This window comes from Papio anubis, chromosome 10 (genome assembly GCF_008728515.1).
Source record: "Papio anubis isolate 15944 chromosome 10, Panubis1.0, whole genome shotgun sequence".
Classification (NCBI taxonomy): domain Eukaryota; kingdom Metazoa; phylum Chordata; class Mammalia; order Primates; family Cercopithecidae; genus Papio; species Papio anubis.
Window position 1 is genome coordinate 55,770,305 of NC_044985.1, and position 17,694 is coordinate 55,787,998.

A 17,694-nucleotide genomic window follows, 5' to 3' on the forward strand; every position below is an offset into this window, starting at 1 on the left:
GCAGGGCAGGTACCTTGGCAACACTGTTCATCCTAAAAGTGAATGTCTCAAAAGCCTCATCCAGATATCCTAGTCTTAGAGGCCTGATGACTTCATGCTTCAAGTTTAAGTACATAGAAAAGATTCCCCCTATAATGATTGTGTACTTGAACTTGATAACACTGATAAAGATGATCTTTCATGTAATCAACCACATTGAAAAAAATCTTCATGAGTCCTAAAATTGATCAGAGGCTACATCTTCCCGATGCCTGGGATGTAGCATGACAATCAGATAGTGCTGAATGAAGGCACACGTTTCAGAGCTGAAGGGACCTCAAAGATTGTGAAGCCCAACTCTCTCATTTTACTGAGCTTCTGCACCTCAGAGGATAATGTCTTTGAAGTACTCAGCACCGAGCTTGGCACCAGTAAGCTCTTGGTCAGTCAGTGTCAACTGTTATTGTTATTGCTCAAGATCACATAGCTCTTAGCAGGACCAGGGGTAGAACTTTCTGTCCAATGCTGTGCCACTTTGGTTCTTTTTTCATCATGCATAGCACTATCTGATGTAATCAAATGCATTTGTTGATTTGTCTATGTCTGCCTCCCACTACAAGGATGTAAGCTCCCTGACAGTAGGGACCTTGTCACCTCGTTCACCACTGAATTCTCTAATCCAGAGCATGGCACATGCAATGAGTTCATTAAGTAGTTGTTGAATGAATGAAGGCATTTAGAGACCCCTCAGGTAAACATGTTGAAGAGTAGAGAAGGAAAAGGAAAAGAAAGGAGGATTTATGGAGCACCTATTTTTTAAAAGATGGTTTATCTATCTTGTCTCAGCAAATGCTCGCATCAGCTCGTGGTAGAGAGAACACTACTACTTCCATTTAATAGTGAAGAAAATGAGTCTCAGAAGTTTTGGTAACTCACACCTGTTTGACCTCCAAGCTCATGCTGTTTTCACTACCATAGTGCCTCCCAATTGGATCATTTCTAAGAATTTTCATGAAAAGTGTCTTCATTCTAAATGCTAACTAGTTACATGATATGTACATTTTTCATGATTAAAAAACTGACCTTGAAATCTAATCCCTGAAATAATACATTATATAACAAAACACACTAGCGAATAGAACTCATAGAGCCCCTACACACTGCTGAGAGGGAACTGGAATGGTAGACACAGCACTGGATTTGGACTTAGAGGATTAAGCTTGGGGCCAGGTCATTGATTACCAGACATGTGAGCCTTAATTCCTCATCTATAAAGCAGTGATGTTAACAGCTACCTGCCTAATGGCAGAGCTGGTAAGAGATAATGTATGTAGAGCACCTAGCACTGAGCTTAATCTAAATGTCTATTAAATTTTAACCATTGTTATTATTAGTATTTATATTAGTATTGTCATTATTAATAGTAATTATAATACTTTCCTCAGAAGGGAAACACTTGTGAGTTTGTGTCTTGTATGTGGTCCTGCCTAGCAATGCAATTAGGGAGGTGGAATCACAGATCGAGTCCACCTGAGTCTTTCCAAAATTTCCATTTCATATCCACAGACTGTCCAACTAATAGTTCTGGCAGCCACCTCCGCGAAGCGTGTGTTTGGTCAGCGAAGGCAGCTTGGTTTGAGGTAGTGGATGGGTTAGGTCAACCCATCACTGCTTTTGGAAAAATAACTTAATAGTAGTAGTAACAATAGTTTTGTGATGACTTTTAAATTTTCTGGGTGTTTCCCTGTATTTTAGCTCCTGTTTTTCTCATGCCTGTGAGAGAAGTAATATATTTTGTAGAGGCAACTTAGCCTGCTTTCCCTCTCAGCTTTGGGACTTACTGCATGTTCCTTTGTGTGCCTCAGTATTTTCAACTGTGACATGGAGTAATAACAGTTCACAATTCATATAGTTTCTGTGAAGATTAATGAGCTAACATATGTAAAGTGCCTAGTACAGTAATTGAGACATAATAAGTGTTCAGTATTAGAAACTATACTTGAGCCCTGTTTTCTTTCCCATTTTATTTTTTATGTAGTCTTTTTTTTAATTTTATTTTTTATTTTTTTATTTGTTGAGACAGGATCTTACTCTGTTGCCCAGGCTGGAGTGCAGTGGTGTGATCATAGCTCAGTGCAATGTCAGACTCTAGGACTCAAGTGATTCTCCTGCCTCAGCCTCCTGAGTAGCTAGACTCCCGAGTAGCTGGACTGACTCCTGAGTAGCTGAACTTCTGAGTAGCTGGACTACAGTAGCTGGTGGCCCAAGCCACCACATCTGGCTAATTCTTTTATTTTTTGTAGAGATGGGATCTCACAATCCTCCCACCTCGGCCTCCCAAAGCACTGGGATTACAGGTTTTTATGTATTCTTGAAAGAACTATTATTTATTGGGTATCTTCTAAATGCAAGGCACTTTCATATTTCTTATTTCAATTAATTCTCACCTGAGACTGAAATGAAGAAGCTTGTGCAGGGCCACACAGCTAATAAGTGGTAGAGCTGAAACAAAAGTCCAGGCTTCTACTTTCCAACTGTCTGCTTTTCCTAGGATACTACCCTGTCCCTCATATATCAGTTGACAATACTAGGGTTGGTGATATTGTCATTTGGGAAATATTATACTTTAAAAACTTTACAGAATACATACCTGCCTCTATCAAGCAACTTTTTTTTTTTTAAGAGAGACAGGAGTCTTACTTTGTTGCCCAAGCTGGTCTCAAACTCCTGGGTGTAAGCAATCCCGCATCAGCTGCTCTCCAGAGTAGCTGGGACTACATGTATGTGTCACTGGACCTGAGTTTTGCAACTTCTTTTTAAAGAAATGATATTATTGACATTTTGTCTGATGCTTGAAATTGTTTAAAATAGTACCCAAACACCTCTATAAGTTAGATTCAACAATATTACAGTCCACTTTAAGGAGGAACATAATTGAGTGAAACCTCACCCTGAATCACTGACCACTGCAGTTTGTTTGCATCAGTAACTTTCCCCAAGTCAATTAGATATCCAGAGTTCTGAAGCCAGTACTTACCTGCAATTCACGTTTTCATTATGTTTCACAGCTGAAATGTTACTCTAGGCCAGTAGTTCTGAAGCTTCATGTGCGTCAGGATTACCCTGAGGGCTGGTTAAGGCACAGATTGCCCGCCTCCATCACCAGTTTCTATGTTTGTAGATCGATACGGGGCCCAAGATTTTGCATCTTTTTTCTTTTTCTTTTTCTCTTTTCTTTTCTTTCATCTAGGCTGAGGTGTGTATGATTTTGGTTTTACTATAATTCCTGCTCTCCGGTTCAGTTCTCTCTGCCTTCAGTTTCTCCCAAGTAGCTGGATTAAGGTACTATACACCATGTCCAGCTTAATTTTGTATTTTTAGTAGAGACGAGGTGGGATTATATGCGGAGTTTTATCGACCCAGCCTTGCATTTCATAGGATATTATAGGCTATTCAGAACCTTCATTTTGACACTACTGTTTTATGACTGTGATCTCGTGAGTCAAAGAGTATTTTTTAGGTCAGGAACACATGTTCACAACCATTCAACTTACCTCACTGTAGGTCAAAACCCGCCATAGACATTTGTAAGCAAATGAGGGTAGCTGTGGTCCAATAAACCTTTTATTTATGGGCACCAAGATTTGAATTTCTTTTTTTTTTTTTTTTTTTTGAGACGGAGTCTCGCTCTGTCGCCCAAGCTGGAGTGCAGTGGCGCGATCCTGGCTCACTGCAAGCTCCGCCTCCTGGGTTCACGCCATTCTCCTGCCTCAGCCTCCCGAGTAGCTGGAACTACAGGCGCCCGCCACTGCGCCCGGCTTATTTTTTGTATTTTTAGTAGAGACGGGGTTTCACCATGGTCTCGATCTCCTGACCTTGTGATCCGCCCGCCTCGGCCTCCCAAAGTGCTGGGATTACAGGCGTGAGCCACCGCGCCCGGCCCTTGAATTTCATGTATTACAAAATATTGGGTTAAAAAGTTTTTTTCAACCATTAATAAATGTACCATTTTTAGGTTTTGTGCTATATAAAAACAGTCAGCAGGCCAGATTTGGCCTTTGAGCTATAGTTTTCTGACCCCTGCCATGTAGTTGTGACCTGTTGGGGACTTTTAAAACTATTGTCTGGACAGGCGCAGTGGCTCACGCCCGTAATCCCAGCACTTTGGGATTCCGAGGCGGGCAGATCATGAGGTCAGGACATTGAGACCAGCATGGCCAACATGGTGAAACCCCTTCTCTACTAAAAATACAAAAAAATTAGCCAGACCTGGTGGTGTGCCCCTGCAGTCCCAGCTACTCTGGAGGCTGAAGCAGGAGAATTGCTTGAACCTGGGAGGCAGAGGTTGCAGTGAGCCAAGATCGAGCCTCTGTACTCCAGCCTAGGTGACAGAGTGAGACTCCATCTCAAAAAAAACCAAAAAACAAGCAAACAAACAAACAAAAAAAGATTGTTCTAAATATGAAAGTAATGAAATAAAATGAATCAAAATGTCCTCCTGGCTGGATGCAGTAGCTCACGCCTGTAACCTCAACACTTTGGGAGGCCGAGGTGGGAGGATCGCTTGAGCCCAGGAGTTTAAAACCAGCCTGGGCCACACAGCAAGACCCTGTCTCTACAAAAAATACAAAAATTAGCCAGGCGTGGTAGCATGTGCCTGTGGTTCCAGCTACTCAAGAGGATGAAGTGGGAGGATTCCTTGAGCCTGAGAATCCAAGACTGCAGTGAACCATGATCACACCACTGTGCTTTAGCCTGGGTGACAGAGCAAGACCCTGTCTCAAAGAAAAAAAAAAAAAAGTCTTCCTCTCTACCTCTAGCCCCAACCACATGCCACAGAAAGAGCTACTGTTTATGAATATTAATTTCCAGAAATTGTATGGGCATGTGCAAGCTTATATAAATGTATAAGCTCCTTTTACATTAATGGGTTTTATATATGTATTTGTTAAGCATTCACTTTTTTCCTAACAGTGTATTGTGACCTCTTTCCGTATCAACACATAGAGATGATGATTTAGCCTATTCTTTTTAATAGCTCCAGAATTTTCTGTAAATATACCATAATATATTTAATCAGTCCCCTACTGGTATTTCCTATTTGGAAACATTTGAGTTGTTTCCCACTTCTTTCTACCACAAATAATGCTGCAAGGACAATACATCTTCATACATCCATCATTGCATAGTGTCTGCAGGATAAAGTCCTAGGAGATGAACTGCTGAGTCAAAGGATATGTGCATTTAAAATTTTGATAGATATTTCTAAATTCCTGTTGTGAGTATTTTGAACCCTATATTCATTTTCTTTCAGTGTTATACTTACATTTTTGCTATTTAGTCTTTATCTGACTTGAACATTCATCACAATGAATTTCAGTATAATGCCTCACTGCACGTGAACTTAACACAGAGTAGTAATCCTATGGAGGGCAAAAAGTGCAGCTGGCAATTTGTCTGTGATTCTTGAAAGGAAAACGGCTTTACAGAGTATAAAGCCATCAAAACAGTACCCTGAATCTAGGGTCGTCTTGGACATTGTCACATAAGGTATCACAGCAGAAATTGTTCTTTTTACAGCCCTGGTGCTTAGCAGATGTTTCTATATGTCTGTTTCCCGTTTACCATTGTCACGCATTTATGTAAACATAGTATTAGCTAATAAATACACTGTTACTATTGTACTAGAACTCAGAATTCCACTGCTTTCCTTTCTATTTGGGGCTTTTCCTTTTTCAGTCAATAAGGTATTAGAATAATGATTTAATAGACAACGCCACAACATCTTAAAGTGGAGCACTGTGTTAGGTTGGTTTTTTACTTAGAATATGTCTATTTCTGCTCACAGGTTCTCATAGAATTTTCTCTTCACCACTCAATCATATCTACTTACACAAGCAGTCAAGCCGTCAACAAAGAAGAAATTTCTTTTTTCAGAGACAAAGAGATATTTCACACAGTATAGTTTTGCCGGCTGCAGTTTCTTCAGCTCATCCGGTTCCTAAGGTACTGTATTGCCTATTATCTGCTGCTTTTTCCAGCCAAGATAAAAGTTGACTGCAGAAGCGATCAAATATTTTTGCACCTTTGATTTCTGAGCCATTTGGGTTTTAATTTTCAAACTAGGTTTGTGATCTAAAACTGTGATTTGAGAAGTTTTAATATCCTACAGTTCTATAGCATTAATTTTTTAAAATAAAGCTCTAAGCTTTCAATTGCTTAGTGTATTTAGAATTAAAAGTTCTAATGTGAAATTTTCTATATTAAATTTCTAACACGAAGATAAAACTATATGTGCATAGTTTTCTGTTTTAGAGAAAAAAAAATTATAAAATCGTGATGATTCAAAAGAGATAACTTAAAACTAGCACACTAGCTTTTTTAAGCCTATTCTTATACTTTCCTTGTTATTGATGCTGGTGTCTTTGAATCGTCTTTTAGACTAAATTAAATAAAATATGTCTCAGAGCAGTCTTTTTTTTTTTTTTTCCAGAGATTACAGTTCTGTGGAAAGGCAATCTATCCATTTTTCAAAATGTAATATAAAGAGAATGTGCGAGCAAGCCCTTTAGGAAGAAGGAGAATAGCTAAAGAAATATAGATTGGTCACAAAAATCATCTGCTTTCTCCCTTTTATGAATTTTTTTTTACAGTGAGCCCACATTTAGTACGTTACACTTCTGAAGATGAGTGGCCCACTTTTATGGCAAAGGCCAATGACACAGAAAGGCCACCAGGATGTATTCCCTGGCCTGTCACAGTGAGAGTGAGAATTTGGTATTAGTCACAAAATTGACACTTTTTTTCCTTAGAAGAAAAGATAAATCTCTGGTGAGGTGAATTGCATTGTTTTAGCCATTTCAGTCAATTTCAGCGTGACAACCCAACAGCCCTTCTGCCTGCAAGTGATAACCTTGCCAGATCACAGAGCAGAGTGGAGACAAGACACACGCTCTGTGGGGGAGACCTGGTGAGCATTTGTGGGCATTCGTGGTATAGCTGTGGGAGAGTAGATGTTCCTCCGGAGCTCGGCTGTGGCAAACCAGGCAGTAGTGTTACCTGTATCAGAAAACCCATCTGAACAAGGGAGTAAATGAAGAGCCGTAACTCCTGCAGGACAGGCTTCACAAAGAGGAGAGCCCTAACCTCAGCCCTTCCAGAGCTGCTGTGGTGTTTCAATTGAATAGTGTTATCTCCCTCAGATTCCTGTCCCAAACTGCTGTGGAGCCTTACTGTTGACTGTCCAACAGTGCTTATAGTTTGTAATGCATTATAAACTATAAATAGTTTGTAAAGAGCTGTGCAAAACCTTGGGACTGAAAGAAGCTCTGTGTGTAAGATGGCATTTATTTTCTGAATACTGCCCATGGTGGAGAATGGTCTGCAAAAGTGATCAGGGTTGCATGTCTTGAGTTTTGGGGTGGCTTTTTGTGGGAAATGTTTTAGGTAATTTTTATGTACTTGAAGAATAAAACTTGTTTCATTTTATTCTAGCCTCTCAGTGTTGAGTATGGTTACAACATGTAAGAAAAGTGTATATGTAATAGGCTTTAGGGAACTTGACAGTCAGCCTTTTTACATATATTCATTTGGAGAGGGTGTTGGGAGCTATCTTTTGCATAAATTATATTTTTGTGTTAAGAAGACGAAAGTGCTCTTAATTAACCATTTGGTGAATTGGAAGCTTGGTGCTATTTTTCATCAATGGTGAATATGCTTCTAACCGGGTTGGGAGGAGGAAAAAGAGAAAACTACTGTTTGTTTTGACCAGAAGTCTGCTTCAGTCCAGTTTGACTCAAAGCATGGTAAGGTTAACAGACCATCCAGAGGCAGCACTAACAGGCAATGTTAAGTTCAAAAGGGCAGGGGAAGGAACTAGGGGCAGCCTGGAGGGTCTGTTGTGCTGGCTTCGGAGGTCGGTGCTCCGGCAGGAAGGGCAGAGCTCCATGAAGCAGTAGGCTGTGTCTGAAAAAATGATCCCATTGTCGTGCGCTGGGTTCTGATCTTCGTTTTCAATCCTTTTTCCTCAAGCACATAAAGAAGCCAGACTATGTGACGACAGGCATTGTACCAGACTGGGGAGACAGCATAGAAGTTAAGAATGAAGATCAGATCCAAGGGCTTCATCAGGCTTGTCAGCTGGCCCGCCACGTCCTCCTCTTGGCTGGGAAGAGTTTAAAGGTGGCGTCTCACCAAGCCTCAGGATGACTTACATAAGGGGCAACAAACACTCCTCTTTTTTTTCCTTATCCTTAACTCTTCTTTTGTACACATCTAATTTGTTTTAAAAAAAAATAAGTGAAGCCTTGGGATGGGGAAAAGGAATTTTATTATTTTATGTGTTTATTCAAGAAGTAATTTAAAACCCAAATTCAATTTTAACTAGCAGAATTCTAGAGATACTTTGGTCTCAGTCACCCTATCCAAGTTGATCAATGGCAGACAGCTTTGATTTTTGCCCCCTACTCCTGCCTGTAGTTTCAGCTTGTACTCCCCACATTATTTCTGTGTGCCTGAAGATTTGCTCTACCTTGTCCTTTGTCTCCTATTTTCTTGCATTTGCCCTGCAAAGAAAGATCAGGTCACATACAAAAGGCTGTAGGTAATATAGCAATGCAATTATATACAACTTCCTATTACAAGATTTAGTTCTTTCAGGCCAGACACAGTGGCTCACACCTGTGATCCCAGCACTTTGGGAGGCCGAGGTGTGTGGGTCATTTGAGGTCAGGAGTTCGAGACCAGCCTGGCCAACATGGTGAAACCCCACCTCTACTAAAAATACAAAAATTAGCCAAGCATGGTGGCGAGCACCTGTAGTCCCAGCTACTTGGGAGGCTGAGGCAGGAGAATCACTTGAACCCAGGAGGTTGAGGTTGCAGTGAGCCGAGATCATGCTGCTGTACTCCAGTCTGGGCAACAGAGTGAGACTCCATCTCAAAAAAAAAAAAAAAAAAAAAAGATTTAGTTCTTTCATTTAGTTCTTTCATAATAATCTGAAGCACCATTCTATATAAGGATTATAAAAGAAAAATGTGAGCCTATTTTCTGCCAAAAGGTGGGTAGAATTTAGGAAGTGAGATTCAAAGATAAAATCACTCACAGTATCTTCTGTGTACCAAACTTACAACACGACTAAACATAATGTATATATAAAATAATGAAGAAAATTACTGAAGAAATGGTTAATTTTTAATAAAAGATTTTATTTTTGTTTTAGAATTTTATTTATGTTCATGGAGTTTATGGAAATAGTCTTCATATACTTATAAAACTCAATTTCAGTTTTCTTTTAGTTTGGGAGCAATTTCGTTTGGAATACCTTTAGTAAGGAAAAAATATTTTTAGAAATACATTTATTTATTTAGACATGAAAGAAATCAAGATTACTTAAAATCAAGTCTCTACAAAATGTATTAGACTCACTCTTTTAAATATCAACCATAATCTCTATGCCATTGCTGCAAAACCCCTGTAATGTTTTATTGAGATAAAAAGATGTGGGTTGACCTACTTTTCAAGTTTTTCAAGGTTCAACTGATGAACCTTTTGAGCATTTATTCATATGCGCTGGGTAGCCCAGGGCACCAACCATTGAGAAAGAGGAAGGAATTACTGAAGAACATAATTTTGAAATCCTCAGGCCAAAAGGGAGTTATGTCATTTAGTGACTCACAAATGATTTAGAGGATCATAGGGCTTAACATTTCTATTTCCTAATGGTCCATAACACCATCACATGCCCAAATGATTGTCCACGAGGCACAGTTGAGAATTGTAACACTAATCATAATTAATTCAATTGTTGTACCATAAGTTTATCACAGTAAATTTATACAGTCTCACATGGAAGTGCTGTTGCTATAGCATAGTTGATAAATACAAGAAATGTCTTCAATTGTTGCTGCACAATTTCTTTATTTAACATTTTAGGTTGACATGACAACTGAAGAGATAGATGCTCTTGTTCATCGGGAAATCATCAGTCATAATGCCTATCCCTCACCTCTAGGCTATGGAGGTTTTCCAAAATCTGTTTGTACCTCTGTAAACAACGTGCTCTGTCATGGTATTCCTGACAGGTATTCATTTCTTAATAACATATTGTTCTTTGGAAACTAAAACATAAAGCTAAGATCTGTAACATATGTTGAAAGACACTATCATTCAATTGAAACCCACCAGTAAACTTCTGAAATTGATTATGATAAAACAGAAATTTTAAAGTATTTTACTTCTAAATGGACACAATACCACCATTTAATGTGTGTTAAAGCAGTGCGTAATCTAGATGGGAGTTGTGCATTACATATGTCTTTTACTTCTTATATTTTAATCATATAAGTGGTAAAAATCCAAATGTGGCAAATTTTTCTTATCAACTCTCGTTTCGGTTCTTGGCAAAATTAAGGTAACAGATTAAGTGCATCTTTTGAAATAAGTTAAAGATTAGATTTAGTTATCCCGTGTATTCCTCCTTCACTCCAAATTATCATTGCGACTCATTGGGTTTGTAATAGTAGTCATTAAGTATTTATTTTTATTTTCCTTTTATTGAGATCTGTCTATCACCATTTTTTTTTTTCTGTTTACGTTTTAGTCGACCTCTTCAGGATGGAGATATTATCAACATTGATGTCACAGTGAGTAAATCATATAAAAAATCGTCTTTGATCAACTTCAGAATTGCTGGTAGCAACAGGAAGAGTGGATTGAAAATGTGAACTGCACCAGTGGAAGTGCTGTTTACTTCTAGACCCAGACGCAAGCAGCTGGTTTCCTTTTTTGTCTTTAACTCTGTGTTTATTCCAAGTAAACCCAGGCCTGACTTGAATTTAGGGCTGCAATCAGATGCACTGAGATCAATGTTGGCCTAAGTGAAATGTCAACCCAATCCTGCTATGTGTCATGTTTTTGAGAAGGTGTAATTGTTATTGATCCACTGTGTAGTTAACGCAGAGCACCACAGCACTGGGCAGCTGCTGAAGCTAGATATGTATGAGATGAGCTAACACGAAGAAAGCCAGCATTTTTCCTTCACTCTGCCAAGATTGATCTTCCTCTTCCTGCTGATTTTGAGTGGGGCCTGTCATTATCTTACTCTGTCATTAGGGGCTACATTGGCCTGTGTATGTCAGTCTATTTGGACAGCAACTCTTTTGCTAGCAGTGTTCCCTAGATTTATTAAAATCCCTGAAGGTAACGTCGAGTTCCATTTCTGGTATAGAGAGCCTTGCGCTCAAAGTAAGCAGAGGGCTTTTTGTCTGAACTTAAGTTTTCACCAAATGGTTAATAGCCTTTCTTTTAAGTAACAAGCCTAAGTAATTTAACATAGGGACTTCAAATTGTACAAGATGTAACTTTTTCTCATTTTCTTAGCCTTTTACCATTCTCAGACTTGGATTATGTGTACTTTTACATTTCTATTTATTAAAGAATTTTGTAATGATACCTTTGGATTATGTAGATTATAAATAAATTCTGTACATCTAATGATTAACAAATATATTTTAAATAAATAAACAAAATTTAAACATCTTAGGAGAACTAGTTGAAATGACAACATTCAAGGAATACAGTTTCTATTAATAAGGAAGTGTTTTTAAGAATAGTAAATAGACCATGAAACTTAGGTAGGAGTGGGAATGAGATAAAAATAGGAATCCAATGGTGGAATTCAGTCTGATTTTTAGTTAAGTTAACTCAACCTTTTTTCTTCATATCAGTCATATGAGGAGATAGCCAACGATTCTTTTATTGCTGATACTATTTCCTGTATCATTTTGTCGTACTTAAAATGCTTGAACACTTGCACCACATACATCCTGTTGGTATCTTTCCAACTTAGAATCATGCAGAAGGAGGTATTTTATGAAGCATACCTAAAATAAAGTGCTTTTCATAAGACACTTTTATTTTGGATTGTACCTGATTTTAGGGTTTTACATCTATTATCTCATCTAGTCACCCTATCATGAAATGTTACCATTTTAATGTTTTGAATGAAGTCAGCTGCTCTTCCCTACTGTTTCCAGTGTATCTAAAGAAAATACTCTATTCCTTTTCTAAGTTTCCTGAATACTTAATAAACAGTTTTGTATCTAACATTCAAATTATTTCACAATTGTAAAACTTATAAAGCAAAGTGAAATACTTCCAAGTGTCTAGAAATGTGAAGGAATCTAGGAAACATATAGGTCCGTATCTTAACAAATTACATTTCTTATAAAATATTTTATTAAGTGAAGGACTCCATTATCAGATCCTATATTTCTATCAGAAAATACTCATTGCATTTTAGAATTATTTACGTCTAGTATACATCACAAGAAAATAGATTTCCTTCCCCCCTTTAAAATTGAAAAATGTTTTTCTTAAAGACAATGTAATGTCCATAGTAGTTGCTCAGTAAATATTTGTTAAATAAATGAAGTACAAGGACCAGGCACAGTGGCTCATGCCCGAAATCCCAGCACTTTGAGAGGCCAAGGCGGGTGGATCACCTGAGGTCAGGAGTTCAAGACCAGCCTGGCCAACATGGCGAAACCCCATCTCTACTAAAAATACTAAAAATATAAAAATTAGCCCGGCTTGGGGGCAGGAGCCTGTAATCCCAGCTACTTAGGAGGCTGAGGCAGGAGAATTGCTTGAACCTGGGAAGCAGAGGTTGCAGTGAGCTGAGATCACGCCCCTGCACTCCAGCCTGGGTGACAGAGTGAGACTCTGTCTCAAAAAATAAATAAATAAACAAACGAAGTACAAGACAAGACTAGTTTGTGGGTATAAATAGAAATTGTAGATGACTACCACAGACTTTCAAAAGTATTGTATTTCTGTATATAGTGAATCTTTCAAGTAGTCTTTTTTTTTTTTTTTTTTTTTTTGAGACGGAGTTTCCCTCTGTTGCTCAGGCTGGAGTGCAGTGGTAGGATCTCAGCTCACTGCAAACTCCACCTTAAGGGTTCAAGTGATTCTCCTGCCTCAGCCTCCCCAGTAACTGAGACTACAGGTACGCGCCACCACACCCAGCTAATTTTTGTATTTTAAGTAGAGGCAGGGTTTTACCATGTTGTTCCAGGCTGGTCTTGAACTCCTGACCTCAAGTGATCCGCCCGCCTCCACCTCCCTCCCTCCCTTTCTTTTTCTTTTTCTTTCTTTCCTTTTTTTTCTTTTTCAGAGATAGGGTCTTGCTCTGTCACTCAGGATGCAGTGCAGTGGTGCCATCAAGGCTTACTGTAACCTTGAACTCCTGGGCTCAAGTGATCCTTCTACCTTAGCTAGAACTACAGGCGTGTGCCACCACACCTGGTTAATTTTTTAATTTTGTAGAGATGGGGTTTCACTATGTTTCCCAAGCTGGTTTTTAAACTCCTGGTCTTACACAATCCTCTCATCTCAGCCTCCCAAAGGATTGCAGGCATGAGCTACTGCACCCAGGCTCAAGTAATCATTTTCAAAGCTAGCAAAAAGTAATACGAAAAGATGAATAAAGATTTTTTAAAATAGTACATTTTTACTTAAGAAACAGTTATACAAACATTCATTTATACATCTTCTTGACTACACCTATATTAGCAAAATTTATATTCTTGTATTTTTTTTTTTTTTAGATAGAGTCTCGCTCTGTCACCTAGACTGGAGTGCAGTGGTGCAATCTCTGCTCACTGCAAGCACTGCCTCCCGGGTTCACGCCATTCTCCTGCCTCAGCCTCCCGAGTAGCTGGGACTACAGGTGCACACCACCATGCCCGGCTATTTTTTTTTTTTTTTTTTTTTTTTAGTAGAGACGGGGTTTCACTGTGTTAGCCAGGATGGTCTCCATCTCCTGACCTCGTGATCCACCCACCTTGGCCTCCCAAAGTGCTGGGATTACAGGCGTGAGCCACACGCCTGGCCTCTTGTATTTTGAATGAAATAGTATTTTGTATTTTGAAATAGCATTCTTGTATTTGAATGAAATACAAGAATATAAAATTTTGAATTTTTGAATGAAATCAGCATACTCTTCCCTACTGTTTCCAATGTGTCCAAAGAGAATACTCTATTCCTTTTCTAAGTTTCCTAAAGACTTTTAATAGTTTCATTATTAACATTCAAACTATTTCAAAATTGTAAAACTTATGAAGCAAAGTGAAATACTGCCAAGTGTATAAAATGAAAACTTATGCTTTCCTGGATTGCAAAGGACTGTAAATGGGAGTAAATGTATAAAACACTATTCTGTTGCAAGGTAATTAAGATAATTTGATATAGTAGAGAAAACCCTCTTTTAGAAGCCAATAATCCATCATATTAACCTGAATCTACCTGTGTATTAGCCACCAACCTTAAAGAAGTTACTTATCTGTGCCTCAGTTTCCTGAATTATAAACTGAAGATCTAATAAAGACCTTTCTTGCTTCCTTCACACAGTATGAGAGCATTTTTTTTAAGAAATGCTGAGTAGTATACGATTTAAGACATTAATTCAGTATCACAACAGACTGAAAGCTCAGATAAACATCTTTTTTATAATAGTTTCTACATTCTACCTTATGAGCAAGAGAAATGTCAAAAGTAATTAGATAGGAGAAATTTATGCAAAGTAGCAAATTCCATGCTACATCAAAGGATCAGTATCCAAACAGTCGCTTCTGCCTTTTATATTTACTATAGTGCTTGGTTATCATTGATTTATAATGAATCTGGTATCTTTCAAGATCCTACTTGGCTTCTGAATCACTGAAGAATGATAAAATTATCCTTTCTGTAAAAGTGCTTTTAAGCCTGTTTTATTATATTCTAATTCTTTAGATATCCATAGATAGTGCTTTCTGTGAACATTTGGCCATCTGGAACATTTGATTCAGATTTCACTTCTTGGCCGGGCGTGGTGGCTCACACCTGTAATCCCAGCACTTTGAGAGGCCAAGGCGGGCAGATCACGAGGTCAGGAGATCGAGACCACGGTGAAACCCCGTTTCTATTAAAAATACAAAAAATTAGCCGGGCGTGGTGGCGGGCACCTGTAGTCCCAGCTACTCTGGAGGCTGAGGCAGGAGAATGGCGTGAACCCGGGAGGCGGAGCTTGCAGTGAGCTGAGATCGCGCCACTGCACTCCAGCCTGGGAGACAGAGCGAAACTCCGTCTCAAAAAAAAAAAAAAAAAAGATTTCACTTCCAGACATAGGATTTTTCCGTAACACATTTTATTCCTATATGGAACCACTTCTGTTCTTAGAACTGAATTATCCTATTTGTCTGTTATAATACAAACATGTCTATCTACTTCTTCTTGTCATTATATATCACTTCAAATGTAGAACTGGTAAATACAAGATCAAGTAAGTCTTCATGACCTGGAAGAAACTTTTCACTATGTTAAATACTCCTTAGTTCTCTAAACCTACTGTGGTAATTGTAGATCAAGGTCTTTGGCCACTAATTTTTGCTTATGTAATTTTGTCTTCCCAGAAATAAAGTGAGGAATCAAAATATTACAGTAGTATTGCTCATCATAACGCTGAAATAACCATACTAGTTAACACATTTGTTTTTAAATTTTGCAATATAATTGCATGGCTTCATCTTTTAAGTTTCTGCAAGTTTCAATATATCTATTTCTTCTTTTTTTGATAGGCAAATGAATAATTCTGGAAGAGTAAAACACATGAGTCTACTAAATACATAAATGAATACAATGTATACTTTAGGATAGTAGATTTTTAAACAAGGACATATTTTTAAATTTCTGCTTATGTTTAGGTCTATTACAATGGCTACCATGGAGACACCTCTGAAACATTTTTGGTGGGCAATGTGGACGAATGTGGTAAAAAGTTAGTGGAGGTTGCCAGGAGGTGTAGAGATGAAGCAATTGCAGCTTGCAGAGCAGGGGCTCCCTTCTCTGTAATTGGAAACACAATCAGGTAAGCCTTACATTGACAAGTAAAGGGAGGGTTGGCAAATGGTACAGAGGTTATTGGTGGCTTGGTATAAAGTTGATGACATGTTTTATGATTCAGAGCCATCATTTCAGTCTGATATCAGTATGTGAACTGCCAGGCTGCAATATTGTTCCCTGAGTTGAAAAAAAAAAAACAAAAAAAAAGGTTTTATAAAAGTGAATTATACCAGGGTCAGCAAAGAAACTTAGAGAAGGAGTAAGCAATAGTTACATGGCTGCTTTTGTTTTAGCTTGATGTACTGGTCTATAGTTTCCCTTTATTCAAAATCACACCAAATATGGAAGGGAGTACCTAAGAAGGGGATGAGCATCTCAACCCTGGGGTTTTTAATAAGACAGGAGAAAAACTAAATTTTATAAAGGAATGAAGTGAAATGTATTCCTATGGTATGAAGATAATAAAGTGTTAGTTCAAGCAAGCCTTACCTTTCAAATTGGCAGATTAACAAATAGCCTGAAAGGGTGATCTGTTCTTTTTTTTGTCTGGTTCATTTTTCCTGTAAACCATTGTTTATTTTTCACAGAGTATTCTATCCTTACTTTTTGAGTGTATGTGTATGTGTATTTTCTGAATTTAAGACTTTTCTTTGTAATCTGTTACCTACTTTTAGGTCTTTTTTTCCCCCGTAACTGTTTTGAGGTAGACATGCCGAATATATGTTTTCATTTTAAAGTAATGCATTCTGTTAAAGATGATCACATCAGCATCGTTTAAAGTACTGTTCTCATTAATATGAACCATTGAATACTTCCCATTTGTCTAAAGGATGGAAGGCTTAGTCACCTTGAAAAGATGCTGCCTTTTTTTCTTCGTAAGCCTTCAAATACTTTAAGAAAAAAGCCAGTAAAATATCAGTTAAATGTATTTATGGCTTTAAAAATATTGTAACAGTGTCTGAATCAAACTTTAGTAAAATCTCTTTGGGTTATATCTGAGAAGCTTTTATTGAAGACTTTGAACAAAATTGTGTTTTTGACAGTTTTAAATTATAGGCTAACTAGCCTGGGAAAAAAGGATAGTGTCTCTCTGTTCTTTCATAGGAAATGTTGAATCAGACCCCTACTGGGAAAAGAAATTTAATGCATATCTCACTATCTTACTGTCCATGAATATAATAGAAATGAATTCAAAATGCAGTTTTATTTTTGCAAATGGGATGAGTCGATAGATGCACCTCATATTTTTGAACACCTAGGGTTCAACAAATTTACTGGTGGTGCTCTTGCATTTTAACAAAATTTATTCTTCAGTAGAAGGGGGCAGAGAACACTAGATTCTTATTCAAGCATTCTATCGAGCTCTGCATTCATGGCTGTGTCTAAAGGGCATGTCAGCCTTTGATTCTCTCTGAGAGGTAATTATCCTTTTCCTGTCACGGAACAACAAATGATAGCTAACTACAGAGGCACATTTGCAGTAGTCACATTCATCAACTGCAGAAAAAAAAATTCAATTTAATTGTGCAACACAGCTGCACATGGGCTTTTGAGCATTTCTGTTGTTCTCCCTGTCTCGCTATTCCTCCCTCCAGATCTATTTTTTAAACTTTTTTTCTGGTTATTTTTTCCCCTTTTTGTCTCTTCTTCCATTTTTACTCTCTGTACTTTCTTGTTAAAGTAATTTTCCTTTGTGGCTCTCATTCTTTTTTCCCCATTGAAGGCTATGAATGTAGAAAATTATCACAATTACTCATATAATTGAGCCTCTTTGTAGCAAGTGCAACTCCAGTAGCCTTTCTCCATCATGAAAATGGTTTCATTATAGGGTTT

General features: G+C 38.0%; 1 protein-coding gene across 8 annotated transcripts in view; it reads left to right on the forward strand.

The window, feature by feature from the left end:
• METAP1D (methionyl aminopeptidase type 1D, mitochondrial) overlaps window positions 1-17,694 on the forward strand; it is a 91,596-nt gene that overhangs the window by 66,011 nt on the left and 7,891 nt on the right. For 3 of the 8 annotated variants that reach the window (XM_003907610.4, XM_017946659.3, XM_009182445.4), the window contains exons 2-6: window positions 5,828-5,985; window positions 8,011-8,160; window positions 9,913-10,061; window positions 10,580-10,622; window positions 15,723-15,886. In XM_003907610.4, the coding sequence (XP_003907659.1) occupies window positions 5,828-5,985; window positions 8,011-8,160; window positions 9,913-10,061; window positions 10,580-10,622; window positions 15,723-15,886 (664 nt within the window). Of the gene's footprint in view, window positions 1-5,669; window positions 5,727-5,827; window positions 5,986-6,472; window positions 6,950-8,010; window positions 8,161-9,912; window positions 10,062-10,579; window positions 10,623-15,722; window positions 15,887-17,694 lie in introns of those variants that run through there. The other 5 variants (XM_021923711.2, XM_017946661.2, XM_017946660.2 and 2 more) reach the window with 5 other exon arrangements.